Source organism: Poecile atricapillus, chromosome 1, assembly GCF_030490865.1.
Source record: "Poecile atricapillus isolate bPoeAtr1 chromosome 1, bPoeAtr1.hap1, whole genome shotgun sequence".
In the NCBI taxonomy this organism is placed as follows: Eukaryota; Metazoa; Chordata; class Aves; order Passeriformes; family Paridae; genus Poecile; species Poecile atricapillus.
In genome coordinates, this window is record NC_081249.1 from 129,640,013 (window position 1) to 129,661,040 (window position 21,028).

Sequence of the window (21,028 nt, forward strand, 5' to 3'; positions counted from 1 at the left end):
ACAGGAGTGTTGTGTTATGCTTTACCATTGGCATCTTGCATTCCTTGTATTTTTATGCTCTGGGTGTGTCAGAGAAAGAGGATGGATAATGGTACAAGGAATGATCTTAAATCAAGACTGGCAAGCCTCAAATGGTTTAGTAATTTCCAAAAGTTTGTGACTAGGTGTATTATCAAATTCTCAAGTATTTGTATATTGGTCCAATATACATGTAGACTTTTTTAATGTTAAAAGCAATAAATCCTTAAATTGGTGTGGTTAGTTACAAGAGCAGTCTCTGAAAAATTTAGCTTGCATAGTTTGAAATGTATCTGGGTATTTTTCTGTGAATTTTTTTCAGAAGTCTCCTGTTACTTGGCTCTATTTTCTTTAAATTTGTTGGTGTGAGAGTCATATGGACAGAGAGGTGATCATAGTAATTTAAGAGTCAACCAGATCATGCAAATGTTTTGAGATTTTTCCTTTCAGATTGTAAAAACAATTATCTTGCTCCAGCCAGGCAGATTAACTGAGGTCTAAGAAATAAATGAACTCTTCCATTTGAAGTGCTTAGCTTAATACTAGAATTTAGAGCTACAAGTCATACAGGATAATACTGGAGCTGAATTGAGAAAATTATAGCATTATTTGAGTTAAATACTTTTCTAAAAACATTAGATCTTTGTCGAAGAGCAGGTGAGAACCTGTCTGAACTATTCAACAGCAGACTTGAGACCTGAGTGTTCATGCAACAAATAGTACAGAGCCTTTCCAAAAGATCTGAAACCTCCTGAGTGTCGTGGGGCTTGAGAAGACGATTGAGCAAATGGGTGAGACTGCTGAGATCTGTGAAACCAGCCCAGACTTTTATGAAGTGGTTTAATAGTTGAGGTGTTTTTCTTTGGCAATTTAGTGCAGTTACCCAGAAAGTGATTATTTTAGGAATCCGGTTGTTACAAAATCCTCAAGTTGGCTGCAGGGAGGTAGAGACTGCTTAATTGCATTTCTTAATACCCCAAAATCTGACAGTTCTCATTTCGTGATTTGGCAACAGAAAACTGACAGCAGTGGTGCAGGATCAGTCACATTTTTTCCTTGGGTGTGTGGAGCTGGAGGCATATGGGATGCTCAGAGGTGGAAGGTGTCAAGCTTGGAAGCACTGAGTGGGGCTCTGGGGTGTCAGGCAGTGGCACAGGTCTTACTGCAGCCGTGCTGTGTGAACAGGACCAGCCAGCCTCTGTGGTCTTTGGATGGTCCTCAGTACATAGGGGGGTCAGGTAGACTCAGTTCTGAGCGTGGGGACAACAGAGTTCCTGGTTCAGTGCTGTGGGAGTGAGCTGCTTGGCAAATGTGCCAGTTGAGGAAATGGCAAAGGTGGTCTAGTCTCATGCTTCAGAAGGTGAGGTTTTTCTGTGAGTTGAGGAATACTCAGTTAAGGATGAGTGTTTAGTGAGCTGGTTGGTGTAGCTTTTTTGGTGGTGTGGGTTTTTTTAATGGGAAAAAAAAAAATCAGGTATTAGCATCTGCTTCCACTTTAAATATTTTAATGATGTGAAGCATCCTTGTTGTGATCTGTATTACCAATGGAATGATACATCGAAAAAGCAGTAAGGAGGAAGATAGTAGTTTGAGCCTTGGCACAGGAGTAAGGTAACATGCAATTGCCAGTCCTATAACTTGTATCTGAGACCAGGCAGTAAATGAAAGAATTGGTGGAAACTGCATTACTTAATTGGGCTGCAGTTTCAGTGGCATCCTCCTCAGCACATCAATAGTGAAAGCAGTGAAAGCAAATAGCTAATAACTACCACTGTGCCAACTAAGGCAACTTGGACTTTTTCAGCCCAAGCTGAATTTTTCTCTGTCACACCAGCTGCTTACCTTAAACTTGTCTGAAAGATGTGCCATGCAGTATCCCTGGGGGACAACCGGGTGCAGTCGGCAATGAGAACTCTCACTGATTTGAGCAGAACCATTCTTTCACCTCCCCAGTGTGTCAGATGTTGTGGGAAATGTGCTGTCCCTGCAGAGTGCTTTTCTGCCTGTCTGCTGGCAGTTTCTATCTAAATTTAATTTTAGAACCAATATAATGGTTTGTTCTATGTTTACTATTTCATACACCTCTCCAGTCATGGCCAATTAGTTATTTGTGGAGAGACTGTAATGTTATCTTTCAAACAACCAAGACTAAACTGGACATTTGGAAAATATCATGGGAAAAGGAAGATGTGGGTTATCAGATGAACCTGCAGGAAGAACTGAGGAACCAGGGAATGAAGCCGTGGAATTAGTGTTGCAGAGATGGTGGTTAATGGGGAGGAGGAGTGGCAGCTCCAGGGAGTGCCGAGTGCCTTTGCACAGTGCTGAGGCAACACCAGGGGCACGGCCCTGGCACGAGTGTGGCTGCCAAGGCAATGCCTGCAATCTGTAGCCTGCAGTTGCCTTCTGTCACTGCAGCAAATTGGCTCTGGAATATGGATGAGGTTATTTTATGATACATACAAATCCTCCAGTGATGACATGAACCCCTTGATGAGATGATCCTGTGACAAGATACCCTGTAAAGCAATTAGCTTCTCAGCAGATGTGTTTTCGAAGGGGGAAGAAGCTGTTTAGTAGAAAGGTTTCTTGTGGCTACCTGAATTTTAAATTTCTCTTTTGTATTAGTGCAGAAAGACGAAAGCCTTGTTCTTCTCACAATTGCACCTATCTTATGGTACTAAATAAATCAACTTTGGAGTTGAGAGTAGCCTGAGACAAAGAAAAAAACAAAAGGCAAGACAAAGGCTTCATATATTTTGTGAAGAGGGGCTGTTCCAAAGCTGTAAAAGCTTATGATGCCTCAGGTTCTGCTGTAACTGCCAGAGTGAAGATCTGTGTGCTGCAAGTCTAGGGCCAAGGACCAGCACATCCCTTTACGTGGTAGGTAGATGGAATAGAAGAAAAGTTTCAGAACTGCCAGTTCTTACTCAATAAATGCCTTGTGACAAACCCCAAAAGCAATCTTAGATTTTTTTTTTTTCCATGAAAAAATAGAGATAGCATAAGCCATTTAATTGTGATTTCACCTCTGTTCTGATAGCATTTTATTTTGGGGTTCATTTTGCCTCAAGACCTTTGTGCACATTTTGATGCACATTCTTCCTGTTTTCTTTTCTGTTTGTAAGGTAGGCTTAATTGGCTACTGCTTGTTTCATAGATATTTTAATACAGTTTTTTCATCTCAGATGCGTCTTGCTCTAAGGGTTTCTTGTTTAATTTGTGGGAGAGGTTTGCTTCTTTTTATATCTTGAAAGAACCCATTGAATTAATTACTTCCTTTTATTTCTAAACTCTGCTTTTAATTGTTCTGACATGGTTTGATGCATTTGATCCATTGCATCTGGAATGTACTCTGAACATTCGATTCACCTGAGATGGGCTTTTGGTATGATGCTTAGTATGGTAGCAAATGAGAGTGCTGTGCTTTTAGCTTTCTTGTTAACCATTTGTTTTATTCAGAGATCTGGTTTAGAACCTGATCTTCAGAGCTTGCTGAGGTTGAAGGGTGTCTTTTAGAGATCCTGTGAGTTTTAATATTGTCCTTATTTATAAGTGTCTTTGTCTCCTTGACTGTAAGTGGATACTTGGGTACATCATAAAAACTGTGCTGCTTTGTGGTTTATGCTCTGGTAGCCAGATAGTGATAGTTGCTCACAAGTCATAAAGAGATTCTGAAATATCTTTGGAGAGTCAGACACTTGTTTGAAAAGTGGCATTTGATCTATGTAGCTCTCAGTTCAATATGGAGATGTTTAAAGTCTTGAATTCACATTAATCCATAGAAGTTATGCACATTGTTTTTTATAAGAAAAGACTGTGTATGTAGATGACATTCACCTCTTCAGAGGAAGAATTCTTTTAACCCAGATGCCACTTTAAGTTCTGCTGAATATGACAAAAATTATCATCTTCACCAAAACCTGTGAAAAGTACATTGCTCATGTGCTTCTGCTATCTGTAGATGATGTACACGTTTTATGGGCAATGCTAGGGCCAGAAGCCACATGCTATAGAGCTCAGCTTTACATAAAGGCTGCTTTGTAGTTTAGTGCTGTTAGGCAGCTGAGCACCACATAGCTGCTGCCTCTACAGTGGGATGAAGAAGGGATTTGGAAGGATGAGAGTGTGGGGTGGGGAAATAAAGAAATAAAGACAGTTTAACAGGTAAAGCAAAGTAAAGCAGAGAATTATTTCACATCTCCCATCAGCTGGCAGGTGTTTAACTGTTTTCCTGGAAGAAGTAGGTCTTTGTCTAACATCATGGTTACTCGGGAAGACAAATGCTGTAACTCCAAACATCCCCATCCCCTTTCTGTTTTCCCCCAGCTTGTATTGCTAAGTGTGATGTCATGGTATGGGGTATCTCTCAGGTCAGCTGGGGTCTGCTGTCCTGGCTGTGTCCCCTCCCAGCTTTTCATGTGCCCCCAGACCCTCGCTGGTGGGGCAGTATGAGGAGAAGAAAAGGCCCTGACACTGTGCAAGCACTGCTGGCCATCAGCTAAAACATGGGTGTGATACCCAGACTGTTTTGGTCACAAATCTGACATGTGGCACTATACCGGCTGCTTTGAAGAAAATGAGCTCTGTTCTAGCCAAAAGCAGTAGTTGCCAAAGCTGAGAATTGTGATAACTATTTGGGTATCAAACCAGCTGTCTTGACACTTAAAGCCCTGCTCTGGATCTGTCATAGTTTGGCATATTTTTTTTCTCTATAACTCTTGACAATCCTAAGTAAATGTCCAAATTTCTATTTCTGCTTAGAGTCTGACTCGGCCTGTTTTCTGGGTTTTTCATACTTTTAGAAGTGCTTTTTTTATATGAAGATGGGTAAACATTGAAGCCTTTTATTAGACAGGCTGTTAGGGCGTAGACACTCTTTACATTGTTGTTGTCAGGAGCCATTTGTATCTGTTTCGTCATTTGCAAGTAAAGTTCATAATATTGACCTTGTTTGTAAAGATGTTGGAATCTACCTCAGGTTCTTCAGATGAAAGTCGCCATAGAGGTGACTTTGCATCAACAGATGCATTTCTGCCCTTCATGGACCACTGCTGTGTCATATAATGGGTCCAGTCCTCTACTTTGGGTCAATAATAATGATTTGTTTTAAGTTTAGTGCTTAAGAAATCCTGATAAAATTCGTGGATAAATTTGTAGGAGACTGAAGAGCGTAATGTGTTTCATAATAAAAGCCTCACACAGGCAGATAATATCTCTGTGAATTCACCGTTGCTCAATTGATGTGTAGAGAATAAACCCCCAAACCTGACAGTGAAACATGCTTTTGTGACCATCTTCACTTGCATTTTTGTAGTTTCCTCCTGTTTGTTAGTTACTTTGAATTTTTCTTGAATGAAAAAAAAGTTGTTTTTTTTTTTTTAATAGAATTTTATTTAGATGAATTTTTATTTTTAAATTTAGATTTGTATTTGGAATACTTAAAGTGAAAAATAGAGTATATTAACTTTGTCTCTGTGATTATAGAGGAAAATCAATGAAATCATTTGAGTGACAAACCTTGAAGAGAACGTAAACTGAGCATTCACTCTTGAGTCTTTTACCTAGCATATGCTATTACTGGACACCTATTTTTTTTCTCCCAAAGCTGAACAATAACTTGATTAAATGGTTGGCAGTTATTACTGTGTATTCAAAATTTAATAAGAAAAGGCTTCCTTCATACCCCAAGATTTCAATTTAAATTGCTTTCCTCTGTTAAGTGATTGTGAACTCCTATACAATGGCAAAAGAGATAGCACCAAAAAAATCAGAATTTCCTCAGGCAGTTTATTTTTCTGAAACAAAACTCTGGAAACTGAATGAATAATTCAGTTAAAGTTGCTCCAGAACTGAATGAGTATCAAATAATACATCCTATCTGTAAACACTGTCAAGAAAATCCAGTCATGTTGGTGCTGACAAATTTTCATTTGGATGCATATGGAAAATGGCTTGAAAGAGAAATATGTAAAGATATCTTAGTATTTATTTTTAAAATAAATTCTTAATCTCTTTGGAAGAAATACTGTATCTTAAAGTTAGGGACTGTTATAATCAATCAGTTTCTCTTTGCAGATGGGTTCAGAGAACATGTTGGGCAAACTTTTTGAAGCAGCTGATGATCTTTATACAATGGACTGTGTTAGGAAGGCCTCATTTGCTATTTCAGAGCAAATTCAGATGCAAAAAACATCTATTGTGTTTTTGCAGGCTCAGCTGGAGATAGTAGCAAGGGTCAAAGGTGGTCAACACCTCTGCAAATTAGATTAGGAAAAAGATTGATGTAAAATATAGGGAACTTCCTTATCTCCTCTGACTTTCTTTGCAGAAGCTGAGAGTGCTGTTTCAAAGACTACGATTGTTGGGAAGGATGAGAATTTAACAGAAAAGTTTTATGGATGTGAATGCTTAGCAGAAGGTTCTCTAGAAATGAAAGCAAGCTTTGATACATAAAAAAGATGTTTTTAGGGATAGTTGTTGCTGAAACAGCTGAGAGAACAAAGGTCTAGTCAAGTGGGAAGGTTTAGAGCTAAGGTTTAGCCAGTTAGAAGGAGGTCTATTGCTAAAAGTCCAACAGGTTAAGTGGTCTTCAAACAAAGCATGTTTGCTACCAAGTAAAAAAGCATAGGCAGACAGAAAGATATTTCTTACCAAAGCAAAAATAATTTTCACTTAAAAACAAATTTCAAAGCTTAAAATGTAATTGCTAACTCAGATGATTAGTGACTAACATAGTATGGTAATTCTGGCAGTTTTGATAGGATATATGTAAATATGAAGGTATTGTGTATGATACTGGTTGACTTATGTAATAATATGCACAGGAAAAAGAGTTATAATGCATTGTAACCTGAACCAAAGGGGCTTCAGAACACATGGGCTGCCTATAGCCATCAGCTGTAGGCTGACCCACGACCCCCTGCTGTAACCTAAGCTATGGAATAAACAGTATTAGAAAGAAAAGCCATCTGAAGTCCCCATCTCTCCGTTGGCTCTTACAACCACAAGGGAACTTTTCTATACCCTTCAGTATATTTAAAGGATCTGAAGATCCAGATGGATGTATACAGGGTAATGAATGGTTGCAAGAGTGTAATTTTTGAGCATCAGGCTTTGAATTGCAAAAATCTGTTTTGATGATTCACCCTGATGTCAGGAAAGGCTCCTGTGCAGCTGTTGGAGAGCCTTTAGAGAGTGATTAATTTACCGTAAGATGAATCACACCCTAGAAACGCTTATGTCTCTCCATTAAGTAAGTGAGTCCAGAGAACTAACTCCACTGTAGATGTGAACTTTTGAGACATTTAAAATTGTGTGCGATGAATTCAACACCTGTTATCCACATGGAAATTTAGAGCTTCCCTCAGAGGAGGGACTCCAAACAAAGGAACCCCATGGCTTTTATACCCTTACAGTCTAAATCTCTGTTTCAAGCCTGATTAATGCGATTTAGGGCTGAGCGTGTTCACAAATTTCACAGAATATTCTGAATTGGAAGGGACCCACAAGGACTGGAGTCCAGCTCTTAAGTGAATGGCCCATGCGAAGATCAAGCCCTCAACTTTGGTGTTGTTTAACTCTAACCAACTGCACTAATCTCAAGGTTCTCATATCCAGTCTGCAAATAGAAGGCACTTCCCTATTTTAGCAACCTACTTGTATTTTAGACACGGAAGAATTTGAAAATGCTATGATTTGGTGTGCTGCTTTGTAGTGACTGTTGAGTTGCAGTCTGTTTTACAGTTCAGAATTTTAGGCAGTGGCATCTCCTGATCAGTACATGTTCGCTGATGTATCCTAATGTGAGGAGTCATGAAGTTTATTTTCATGTTCTGCTAAATATTTCAGCAATTTCAAAAATGTGTCTGGCATGGCAAATACTGTATGTGTGACGTAGAGCTGCATCTCCATAAAAGTGTTAACTTTTGCTTATAAAAGTTGTGTGGAAGAACTTCTTGCGTCTTCACTGCAAGAGACAATTCCATGGCATGTTTTTTCCAGAGGGAGTGTGACCCAGTATGTGAGTCAGTTAAGCCTCAGTCATGCCCAGTCTAAAGGCTTAGATCTTGGGCAGAGACTCTGTGATGTTGGTTAATCTGTCTGTGTTTCAGTCTGCACATGTATAGAATTTCCCTTTTTTACCATTTTATATTAGATATATACCATTATACCATTGTATATTTACACATTAAAAAGATGCTAAAAATAATTTATATTGAGTACATGGAAGGGAACTGTCTCCTTGTCCAACAGCACTTGATTTCTAGACAAGTTCTTCCTTTATGCAGAGAAAGATGTGTGTGTATAGTAGGATGCAAATATTTTAGATATGCCTCCTTTCAGGAATCCACTGATTATTTTATAGATTTTCTATTTTTTGCATATTGTCTTCATTATGTCAGAGATGCCTGTTTGAAATGTGTCCTTGATGATTGCACAAGAATACTTAATAAATCAAAACATGCAGATAGGGTAGAGATGTAAATACAAAACACAAGAATATAATGGGTATTTGCTGATTAACAGGTTTATTAATAGGTGTATTTCTTACTATATTTTGCTAAATCAATCAGTGGTTACTGAATATATTCTAAGCATGAATATTTCAAGACAGTAGGATTGGCTTGTTGGTCTATTACCCCAGTTTTGTGGTTTAACTTCTTTGAAATATGTTAGCATAAAGTAGGGGCAAATCAAGCTTTCTCTTGGAAAGTGAATGCAACAATCATAAATCTGAAAGCCTGAAGTACGTTGTAGAGCTTTCATTAACCTGAGGGCCTGGGTCACCTCATGTTGGAGGGGCTATTCAGCCTGCAGCAGTTTTAGTGACCACAGTTCCACTGAGTCCTCTTTCTTGAGCATTCCTTTTCTTGTGAAGTGTATTGTGCATTTCTCTATGTTGGTATCAAAACCAAATGTGTTGGAAACTGGTCTCCAAGGAGCTCTAGACCAGCATTTCATAAGCTGAAGTGTATAATTTAGCTATTCATATGCCAAATACAGAGTATTGGTCACATGGGTATAAAGCCATAGAAGGTGACACACCTCAGCCCAGAAAGTCAAGTAAGGGGAAGTGAGTGATGTGGAAGCTTAATGTGGGTGTTTTGTTTTTGTTTGTTTGGGGTTTATTTGTTCTGTTTTATTTTTTAACTGATGGGCTTTTTTTCCTTTTTATTTCCCATGAGTATAGAGGGGCTTATAGGAGTAGCAATATGTTGTGTATGTACTTGCTAGGCCTTTTTTTTCTGATGATGTTTAACATATACAATAATAAAGTTAATTGACATAGTTTGTAAATCAAATGGTGTCAACCAACACATCTTTTGGCATAAATAGATAGTAAAGGACTGATCTACATCTCATTCCCTCTCTTGACTCCTAAGCCTGTTAATTCATAGGCAGAGCTAAAGAAAACAAACCAGCTTCATTGACATATGTGGAATAAGGCACAAACTAACCTTAATGAACCCCTTAATTTAAGGTAAATACCTGCTTCAGAAATGTAATTTGAATTAGAGTAGAACAGTGGGAGGAATATGGGGACTCTTGAGCTTTTATGTCTTAAGGATGGCACTTCATGAATAGACTGGAAAGAAGGTGACTATAGCCCTGTCCACATAAGTTAAAAGAGTATTAAAATGTCAGAAAAGACAAGATAAGCCATGTTAGCCTTTGATTTGTCTTCCTAACTTGCTATTGTTGAACTGTCATATAGCAATGTCAGGTTTTGAGATTTTTTTTTAATATGCAATTACAGATAGATATTGTAGAGTTCTTCTACCAACTTTAACTAGGCTAGGTGAATAAAAATCAAATATTCTTCAATAAGTAGTGTTTTTTAACCTGGTCAGCACTGGGATTTTATATATTAGGAGAAATGGAGTTCTTACTGAATATTGACTAGTCTTTTTAGGAGATGAGAAATTTTCCAGTGAGGGCATTATTAACCAAAATAATGAATAAAGCTGTGCTATATACACAAAGATAAATTCCTAATATGATGGAACAGTGCAGTGCACATGCGCTCAAGGACCATATCAATTCTTTGTTTTTTGTTCAGTATTTTGCCACAGTTTTGCATTTGTGTGGTTCAGTTTTGCATGAGGTATGACACAAGGCCTCTACTTACACTTTAAACTATTGATAGAGACAGTGCATGTGAAAATCTTGTAATTCTCAAAACCTGTTTTAAAAGAGTACCGTCTTGTTTTGCTGTTTTGACAGGTAAAACAGCTCAACATGGTAGCTTTATAGATAGACTTAATTAAATAGTAGAGAGAGAAATTTTGTAGAGCTCTGAATGTATCATGTGCATGAAATACAGTGAGTTAGGGCTGATGGTAATTATAATAAACTTTAACATTGTAATTATGAATATTACAAGAAGTTTTCTGACTCCTGTACCCACATTCTTAAGCTGTAATTTTCATATAAGTATTTTGTTCTTAAGCTTGAGATTTTTCATGTTGTTTCCTTCAAAAAAAAGTACTATTAGCCTTTAGTTTTATATATTACTTTTATTTCATCTTGACAAATGGTTTACTCTTTTTTTGATAAGCAGAAGTGGGTGGGATATAGGACTCTGTACTTTTACATAACTTTATAGATCTTTGTAGAAGTTCTTTAATACTGGGATGTTATTCTAGGCCTCTGCAAATAAATGAACTTTTCAGTAGTGTGATATGGTGTATTTGATACCGGCTGGACATGAGAGTCAAAGCCACTCCACACTCCCAACACACACCATAACAAAGCCACTCCATCACTCCCTTCCTCAACTGGATGAGGGAGAAAAGAAGATGATGAAAGGTTTGTGGCTCTAGATAAGGGCAGGGAGAGATCACTCACCCGTTACAGCTGAGGGCAAAACAGACTACTTGGGGAAATCAGTTTAATTTGTTAACAGTTAAATCAGAGTAAGAAAATGAGAAGCAAAACCAAATACTTTCCACCCACCCTTTTATTCTTCCTGTGTTTATTTCACTCCTGATGTTTCTTTGCCTTGACTACGCAGATGGCACAGAGGGGATGGGGAATGCACCTCCAGGGGAACACCTGCCTCCCCATGGAATCTCTGCTCCTGTGCTGAAGTTCTTCTCCCCCTCCTTCTGCACTTACCTGGTTGTCTGCAGATCTGTTTCTCTCATGTGTTCTCAATCCTCTCCCTAGATGGATTGCTGTTGCTCAGAAATGTTTCCCCCTTCTCAGATATGTTATTCCAAAGGGGCTGCCACCGTCAGTGAATGGACTCAGCCTTGGCCAGCGCCGGATCCATCCTGGAGCTAGTTGGCTCTGCCAGACATGGGGGATGTTTCTAGCAGCTTCTCACAGAAGCCATCTTTGTAGTCCCCTGGTGCCTACCCTTGCCATACAAACCCAATACCCACAGCAACTTGCAACATGAAAAATCACTGATTACACTTAGTGAGCCTCTGTTAGAAACATGGAGTATGATTGTGAAGATAAGTTCAGCTGATTGACTTAGGTTTTCCTTTGCTGTTTGTTTTTCATGTTTGTTTTAAAGCCATAACTTTAAAGAAAGAAAAATAATTTGACCACAGATAATTTCACCTCTTTAAGCTAGGGGTCTTGGCAGACTCAGAGTCTCTTCTCTTGGCTGTCACACTGCTGTGATTATACAGCAATGCATACTCCCTGTAAACTGTACAGTAATAGATACAAATTCATCATCTCCTCCATAATCCTTATTGAGCATGACGTTTTTGTTATGAAGCAGGAAGTTCATGGCTCCCTCTGATGTGACATGGCCGTGTGAGAATCCAGGGTCAGTTAACTCTGGCCTTGAATTTTTCATGTTCTGAAGTGATGATGTCATTGCAGCAGTCCGTGTTCCTGGAAAAGTTGTTATGGAAACTTCATTACAGATTTTCTAAAAATAAACAAACAAAACCTCAAGCAAAACCTTTTTATAACTCCAAATACTTTGTTAATTTAAAAATTGCATTACAGCAGTTTTTAATGAGTTAATTTTAGAAATCGGGTATGCAGATTGCTGCAGTCATGTGCAAGTTTATGCAGTACATAAAGGTTGCTTATGGACCTGATATTATTTGCTGTCACTGTTAGATAGCAGACGTATATAAATAAGTCCCATTCTGTGTCAGACCTGTGTTAGTGACAGACACAAGGTGAATGTGTAAGAGAGGCACCACACGTGAACACTCAGCCTGAGGAAATACAATAACAAGGAGAGAAAAGTCCATGTGCAAGGATGAACGAGACAAATGTAGAGGAGTGTTGCAGTGAGGGTGGCTGCGACAAACCTTTAAGTCCCCTGACTTCAGGGCAGAGGGTAGTGAGAAAATAATTAGGAGTGGGAATGATGGTTGGCAGCAGGAAACGATTGCTTTAATAAGGGATAAAAGAAAATAGGGATGATACCCAAAAGCTGAACAAAGTGACTGAGGGAACTCCATGGGGGCAACCAACTGAAGACAGACACAAAGGAGGGTACAACAATATATAACCTTAGGGGAGGAACGTTCTAGAAAGAAAACCATATGAGGAACACAACTAACCAATAGGAGAACAGAACTCGGATCACCTAACAACCTCAAAAGCTCCTGAGAGGAAAACTCAGGCTTGTCCCGAGTTCAGCGAATGTTTCCCAGGGCTTAAAACTGAGGCTCGGCTCAGAAATCCCGTGTTTTAGTCAGGCTGACTCCCACAGAGGGGCAAAAAAAGAGAAAGGGAGTAGGGTGTCATAAAGTTCTTTTGTAAAGTCTATTCAAAGTTCTAACCAGTCTGAAAGCCCCAAAGGGTTGTTGGATTTGGTTGGATCTTGTGTGTGATTGCAGTTTTACTCTAGGGTAGATTTTGAAAGACAGCCTTAGACTAAGGTGGTCCTATTTTATTCCCTACTGTGGTGGGTTCTGGCATTGTATTTCATCAGTGCTGCATTGCTGCACAAGGATAGTTTCAATTTTATGGAGTCTTCATATATTTATGATTTTAATATTTTCTAATTTATTTTAAAGTTGTAATATACTTTCTTTACTATGATCAGTGATAAATACTCTGTTTAATGAAAATATTTTAGGAGTTTTATTTTTGGTTCTATTTTCCATCTTTTATTGTTACCTGATTTTGTCAAAGAAGTTTTCAGTGGAAAGAGAAAATTCAAGTAAATGCAATGTCTTCCCTTTACAGGATTTATGAACGTGTCATAGATCCCCCAGAAATGAATTTGACACCTGAAAGCAATTTATGGCTCGGACAGAGAAACAGGAAACATGGTTTCTTTAAGGTAAGCAGATATGAAATGGCATGTTTTATTTGTCCTAGTTTAGGGCAAATTTGGGAGAGAACCTCCAAATGGGGTCCCTCCCCCATCTGGTTCGGGAAAAAGATTTCCTTGGAGAAGAGTGGAAAAAGCTGTTTCTTTAACAGAAATTGAATAATATTAAACAATAAAGCCTCTTGCTGTTTGATGAGATGGAAAATCCAGAAGAAGTCCTTTTCATGGGATGTTGCTCAGCTCACTCAGGATTTTATCAGTCCCTCTGGTGCTGGAAAGTGCCAAGGCCGAGGCTCCAGTGAGCCATAGGCGTGAGCTCCTGGGGTTTGTCTTGGTTTTCAGTTCAGAGCAGGTTTGAACAGGTCCAAGGGAAAAGGAAAAAAAGCCCAGTCCAGGGAACTTCTCTGCCTCAGCTAGCTAAAAACTAACTAAAAGCAAAGGAGAGCTCTGTCCTGCTTCCTGTCTGTGCTGCAGACAACACAGTCCAGGAGCAGGATGTGGGGGAGCGATGGCTCTTTCTCAACACAAACTATGGCTTCTTCTTCCCCTACTTCACTCTCAGACCCAGTCTCAAAGAAATTAATATGTAACATAAACAAGGTTACTGGGGATACAAGCATCATAAAGTCACCCCAGGACACACGTGAAAAAGGAAAGTAATAAATAGTCAACAAGATACGTCTAATTATTTGTTTTAGAGTCATGAAATATGATGTGCATGAAATTTGGTAGGAACTCTGGACAATTTGTAAACAGCTTGTTTACAAGGTAAAAGTTTCTGATATTTATTCCTGTTTTGCATAACAGTAGCCACAGTATGAGTGTTTATCTGTGAAAGGAGTCCATAAAGCAGCAATAGGCCAATCTGCCTATCCTCAATCTGGTCATGGATTTGTTGCCAAGGTGATTTACCACCCACTCAGTTTCCATGTGAAGCTGTCAGTTCCTAAGACAATTTTACAAGTTGCCTCTTCTGAGGATGTCTCCTCAGTCCCCAGATTTCTAACAAGCTAGGACAATTATGCTGAACTTATTTCAGCATACTAGCTAGCAATTTTAATTGTGAAACAGGTGAAAAACAACTTTAGACTTAAATGATAGTCTCAGGGTTGCTCTGAACCTACAGTGCATTTCATCCTCCAACAGCTGAGCTGTCACTGTGAAGTGAAATTGATAGTATTACTTTATTCTACAGCTGTTGGTTTTTTATCTCAGCTGCTTCCCACTATTCCACAGATGGTAAACATATGTTTATAGCTATGGAGGAAAAGGAAGTTATATTAGAGTCGCCCGTCCTAAATTCTTATTTTATGCAGGCAGTCAGAGCCTCAGAAGTCTGGGATATTACATGTTTGTAAATTAATATTTCTATGTGTTAACACTTTGGAAACAGCAGGGTAGCTAATGGAATGCTAATGAACTGACAATTTTTATTGATCATAATGAAAGCTGAAAAGTGCTTTGCTTTATGTGTGCTTGAATATTTTACTAAGATTCTTCAGGACAGAAATATAATTGGTTATGGTTTTTTAAATCTGGCTTGAGAGTTTCAGAAGTCTTACTTTTTTTAAATTACTTATTGCATAAACTTGGAATTTTTCCAGTTTGTAGAGTACACATCTATTTCCTTATATTTATATGCTCTGTAGGACTTCCCTTTCTTTTTCAGAGTAATTAGTTTCACTGTTTTAGCATATAAAAAAATATATTTTCCTTAATGTAAACAGAGATCTGCAGGGAAATAAGAGTATTAAAAAAAAAATTAGCATTTTTGCATGTGTATTGGAGCCATGAAAATGTGTGTGAGGAAAAACAAATTTGTTGTGTGAATGATTTTTTTTCTTATACCTTTTGTTATTGATATTGTTACTGTTACTGTTCATTTTCTTATCTCATTGCTCTTTCCAGAAAATTGTGCCCATCTATAACCTGTGATCTTCACCTTTTGTGTCTCTAGTTCTCAAATCCATCCTGCCACAGCGTGGAGGGGTGGAGGAAGGGGGATCGAGAGAGAACAGCCTGGGGTTTGGGAGAGTCTCGGTGGGTATAATGAATTGGGCAGTACCATTCCGAAACCAGGACAGCCTTAATTGGTGGCCAATGTGTGGCAGGGGGGGTGGAAATAACAACAGAGCTAGAGTGGGTTGATAACTTACTTGCTCTAAGTGTCTGTACTATTAGGTATGGAGCACTGGCCACAATATTACTTGGCTTTTTCATGTGGTTGTGGTGCCTAACCCCTTATCTATTCCCTAATGTTCCCCTCACAACGATCTTTTTCAGCGCAGGGAGAGGGATCAGGATTAGTTTGTTGCTGGTCTGTCTGATATCTGCTTATGACTTGATAACATCAAGGGCAATGAGTGTTATTTTGGATGTGTGTTCATTGTTGTTTTCCTACCTTTACCGTGGATTCTTCTGTGGAGAGTCCATTAATAATCATATCTAGTCTGTGGGGTAAAGCGGAGGGCATGATTTTCCACAGCTTTTCACCCCCTCTTCCTCCTTCTGTCCTGTTAAAACAGCTTTTGAGAATTTTTAATTTCATTTGGAAATTAAAGGCAAGCAAGTCCTTATTGCTATGTTTTCTCAGTATGGTCTACAGTACCACGTTTAGAGTCAATACAGAGGTTTCTGGGATGGTCATTCAGAGATCTGCCCTGAGGGGGAAAAATCATGAGTGTGAGAAAATGGGCTGGTATTTAGAGAAATTCTCTGCTCTAGTGTTTTGGGAGTTCACCCCTGAAGAGCTACAGGACTCTGATAAAGGGTCAGTATTTGCAAGAAGAATGCTGTTGGCGACTCCAGAGAGGAGCAACTCAAGCAAAAGCAAGCCCCTTCATGGAATTGTTTTTGCTCAAGGACTGGGGTCCGCTTGGTAGGTAATGCCGAGAGACAGGGAAGCATGATGTGTACCACAAGGGGATTTGATTTTTGGATAAGAATAGTCTGTACTGTTAAGTTGTATTTATAATATTGGTTGTTACATGACACTCACTGCATGTCATGACTGCCATGGACAGTGAGTATGGTCTGCTCCAGATACACCAGTCGTGAGCTCCTGGTGCAACAACCAGCCAGCAGCATACCAGCCCTCCTGTCCTGGGAGACATCTAGAGTGGATGGAACCCACAGTCATGGACTAAATGAACTCAACAGACATCTTGGAGGGATGGCCATTGACTATGGAAATGATACCTGTGATTGTGTGTATTTATATGTCTATATCTATACAGTTGGAAGGTAGGACCTGGGTGGGATATAAGTGGTATAGAATAATGTGTGGATAAATTAAGGCTGTTGTGGTTTGTGAATGGTACTCCCCAATTCAGTACCCCCCACCAAGACTCCCTCAAATCACACCTTGCTCTCTCTCACTCCTCCTTTCCTTCCCACTTCCTACTGTGGTAGAATGAAGTTCAGAATTAGAGGCATGAAAGGTGAAGATGATGGGTATTAGTAAGAATGGTTTACTGGAAAGAGATAAGAAAATGAACAGTAACAGCAACAATATTATTAACAAAAGATGTAGGAAAAGAAATTATTTACACATTCCTGATAATAGATGGTACAAGATGGCTCCATCTTCCACACTTTTCCTGACCATAAGGAGCTCTTCCTCCATGGAAGACAGTCCCTTCCCATGCCTCCTGCAGTGATGTGAGTACTGTAGAATAATCACCATGTCCCAGCCATGCTCTTTCTTGGCTACTGCAAAAATTAGCCATGTGCTGGATAGAGCCAGGACAGCCACACAAACTCAGGGTTTGTTTCAAGGCTAAGGAATACCATTATCATCAGGTTAGGAAGCTTAAAAAAATGCAGCCGAAGGGAGAACAACATTGACAGCAGGTATCTGTGGAACACTCTTTAGGATGCATCTCATTGCTGTCAGGATCAGAATTATCTGCAAAATTTGTTTTAGTGCTGAGGAGACCTCTTCCTCCTAAGGGTCCCTCCAAAGAACTAGTGCAGAAATAAGCTTATTAATGCCTCGGTTAGAAGGTGATTTATGTTGCAAGACAGTAGTTTTCATAACTACTAGAGCAGGCCCTATTGATCCTGCTTGTGTCTGGGGATTGTATATTAGGTGCTTGAGAAGCATATTGGTATCTTTATTGCGCAGTATCTTGTATATAATTTGTATAGTCATATTGCTCTGTAATAATTTTGGACTTGGAGTTGTATGGACTAAGGTGAAACTCAGTGTGGGGCTCTGGGCAGGTGTTCAGGTGCCTGGCATGGCTGCCTTGAGTGGAGCAGCATGGTGCTGATGGAGTGGAAATCTGGGCTGTTGGCATGGCTTTGCCAAGGCACAGGAGTTTCAGGCATGTCTGCTGGTGCCCACGTATAGAGGCTTTCCTAACCCTGGCCAGTGCAACTTGCACAGCTGTGTGGATCACATTAACTCTGTGGGAGTAGTAGGTTTTAAAGAGGATGAAAGGCAATGGAGGAAATGAAAATGCAGAAATGGAAAGCTCATGGAATATATAAACCTTTTCACAGAATGTGTGAGGACTGCTCTATTTAGTAGGTATCTGAGAAGTGCAATAAACTGGGCTTTTTGCATTATGTTCTCATGGGATTGGCTTGATATTTAGTGCTGCAGACCTGAATTTCATCTTGTAGCTGGTAATCTGCCTGCACCAGATAAAGGTTCTTCAAGGTGGCAAGGCCTGATGCTGAGCTGAAGCTTTGATTGTCATTAGACAAATGTTTTTGTTGGTAACATAAAGGTGATGTCTTCTAGGGAACAGAAAAACTGGAAACATTTTGACCACTGACATCACACTGTTAAGGAAAAATCCAAGCTCTTGGCAGCCTAGACTTAATGCTGAAGCAGGAATAATAAGAGTTTTTTCATATTTGCTACAATAATTATGGCTGTAATAAGTATTTGACTACAATTAAGTCTTTCTATTAAAAAAAATACATCAGCAAAATTTCTGCCCTGCTTCTATGTTTGATCATAATAATTCATTTTCAGGTGGTTTATAGACCTAGAAGTCATCTATGTTAGTGAACTGAAGCTCATATTCATTTGTTATTACATAGTAATATGCTTTCATGTAGCCAGAAATTAAGACACATAAAATAGGTGTGTTTCTTCTTCAGGCTATGTCTAAATGCAAATCTGTCCAAAAGACAATTGAGCAATGTGACTCTGATGCAAGAAACACATTTGAAGATGCACCTAAAGAAAAAAAAATAAAGGAAAAAAAAAAAAACTGAAGTAAAAATCACTTCTCTCTGGATGGTGTCTTGTTAGCTAGGCAGTATGGTCTGGTGGAACTTTATAATCTCATTTACTCTTGGCTGAGCTTTTCGCTGCAGCGGCTTAAGTGTTGAAATATATTTTTATGCCTCACCTTCTAATTTCTCACTGATAACTGCTGACGGAAAGTATGTAAAATGGCTTTCAGGATGTTCCATTTCCAGTGACAGTATTACTTATGGTTACATTATTCTCATAGGTGAAAAGGTTAGTAAATGTATATAATTCTGAAAGAAAGACAGGGTAATCTGATTATATCTATTAATATTTTCAATTAATATTTGATAATGAGACAGTAAGCAGGAAACAGTGCTTGCTGATTACATGTAAATGTTACTTGCCTTGCCAGGCTTTGAGGACTATTTGAGGCCTCTATTTATGGGTGAAGTATGAGTGCCTGTGAGCAAGTGATGATGTCCTTGGTCTGCAAAATTCACGCTATTGCAATTTAACTGAAAATTAAAACACAGTCTGGCAAATCAGTAGCTTAATTAGATAACTGCTGCTGTGATAAATTTCAGATTAAAGAAATTTTTCTATGTCTGTGAGGAGATAGAGCTGTGTCACAACATCTGATTAAGAGTCACGGAGAGTGCAAATATCAGCACTAGAAGTCCCTTGATTTCCTTTGCTCCTTTCCCATAGTGGCCATGACATTATTAAAGCCAGTGGATCCTGTGAAGTAAGTACATTGCACAGTACTACAGAGATGCAGCAAATGCTTTGTCCTGAGCTTAAAGGAGCAAACACAAGTTTCAGCATTTTCTGAACTGTCTGAAGTGTCTAGGGTTCTTCAGGGCCCAGGTGTGCAGGGACACTGGGCATCTTCTGCTTCCATTGTGGGTATCCTTGCAAGGCAGGGACTACACAAGGTGCAGGGGGCACTGGACCTTTAGGTCCTGCCTCCTCACTCTTGTGCTCAGTTTGGTTTAGGAACCCTAAACAGCTTGCAGTGATCTTCTGCCAGTCCTGCATAGGGCATCTCTCTATCTGCCTGGGCAAGAGGGAGGATTTAATTCTGACTAATGGCACAATTACCTGAACTGCCTGTTGAGATACAGAGCTAGGAAGCTTAGTGAAATGAAGCAATGGAATTGTAAACTGTTACTTACATCTGGCACTAGGTACTTGTCTTTTCAGTGTTTGATTTCAGAGTCTTATTTGGTTAAAAAAAAACAAAACAGTTTTACTGTGTTTTCTTTTTGTCTTTTCGAAAGGTGTGTCATTGGCTTGAGCAACGGATATTATTTCACTGCTTTTTTCACCAGTCTCATCCCATTTAAAGACGTTTAAGTAGTTTATATTTGGCAATAACTAAAGAGAAAGCAGTATTATTGCTGTAATATCCAAACACACAGAGAGATAGGAGGAGTTGTTAGATTTTGTTCATCTTCAGTTATTTTCCTCTCAAGTAGAGTGAGCTGGTAATTTTTTTTTTGTATCCACTGAAGAAATGACTTGTGAAAGGGCTTGTACAGATTGAAGTGAATGTTTGTAAAGTTTTCTCTTCTTTTGCAAAGGGTGTTATTCAAGATGTGAAAGTCGTCTTTATACCTAATGGATATATAACACAGTGTCCTAATCTGAACCGCAGTAAGTAGCAATCTTTTTGTTCTCTCTATATTAGATTTTTCATACAGATTGTTTCTTTGCTTTAAAAATAATACTTTCAGGCTTGCTACTTTAGCATGTGCTGACTTCCAGAAGGCAAAAATTCCATATAAATAGATTGCATTTTATGTCCACATAAATCTAGTATGGTAGATTGTTGTTTATTTATGGGTTATTATGTCTTTCCTTCTCTTCTTTTATTTTTGGTTTCTTTTTAATCTTTGTCTATTGAGCATGCCCAACCTGCAGTGATTTCTTAAGTCTGGTGCAAGGAATCATGGATTTGCAAGAACTCCTGGCAAAAATGACTGCAAAAGTAGGTACCTAAGCTTTTTTTTTAGTTGCCTATTGCCTTTCTTTCCTTCCCTAAGACAAAACTGAAAGTATTTATTCTATATGACATTCCTTATACCATGAAAATTATTCTAAATTTTCATAGTAGAGCTAATTTTTTTCTTGCTGTCTGCAGTAGTCTTATGGGTATAGCTCCATGGTTTTTCTTAAGCTTAATAATGTTTCTGTTGTCTGCTTTATTATTTGTAAGGGAGTTACAAAATACCCAGAGTCTGATATTTTGTAGGAAACCTTAGCTTGATTTTCCTTTTCATGCCGAGGGATAAATGCAGAAGCAAAAGACTGAAATCCCTCAACAATTTCCTTACCATGTGATGCTGTCAGAGGGGGGATGTTTTATTGTGGGAAGTCCTGTGAAATCTTCAGAACTGGTGTAGTCTCCTTCCTGGGAATTGAAATGAGGCCCCAAAATGTAAATACCTGTGAATCTGCTGACTGTGCTGACTTTAATAGCACCTTTGATCAATGGTTTTGATCGTTAATTCAGCTCCAGGTGATGTGGTGTGTGC

General features: G+C 38.9%; 1 protein-coding gene across 6 annotated transcripts in view; it reads left to right on the forward strand.

Moving 5' to 3' along the window:
• The window catches only part of NELL1 (neural EGFL like 1), a 317,342-nt gene that overhangs the window by 46,892 nt on the left and 249,422 nt on the right, over positions 1–21,028 (forward strand). For all 6 annotated transcript variants that reach the window (XM_058828276.1, XM_058828293.1, XM_058828281.1 and 3 more), the window contains exons 5-7: positions 13,192–13,288; positions 20,075–20,147; positions 20,399–20,481. In XM_058828276.1, the coding sequence (XP_058684259.1) occupies positions 13,192–13,288; positions 20,075–20,147; positions 20,399–20,481 (253 nt within the window). The remainder of the gene's footprint in view (positions 1–13,191; positions 13,289–20,074; positions 20,148–20,398; positions 20,482–21,028) is intronic.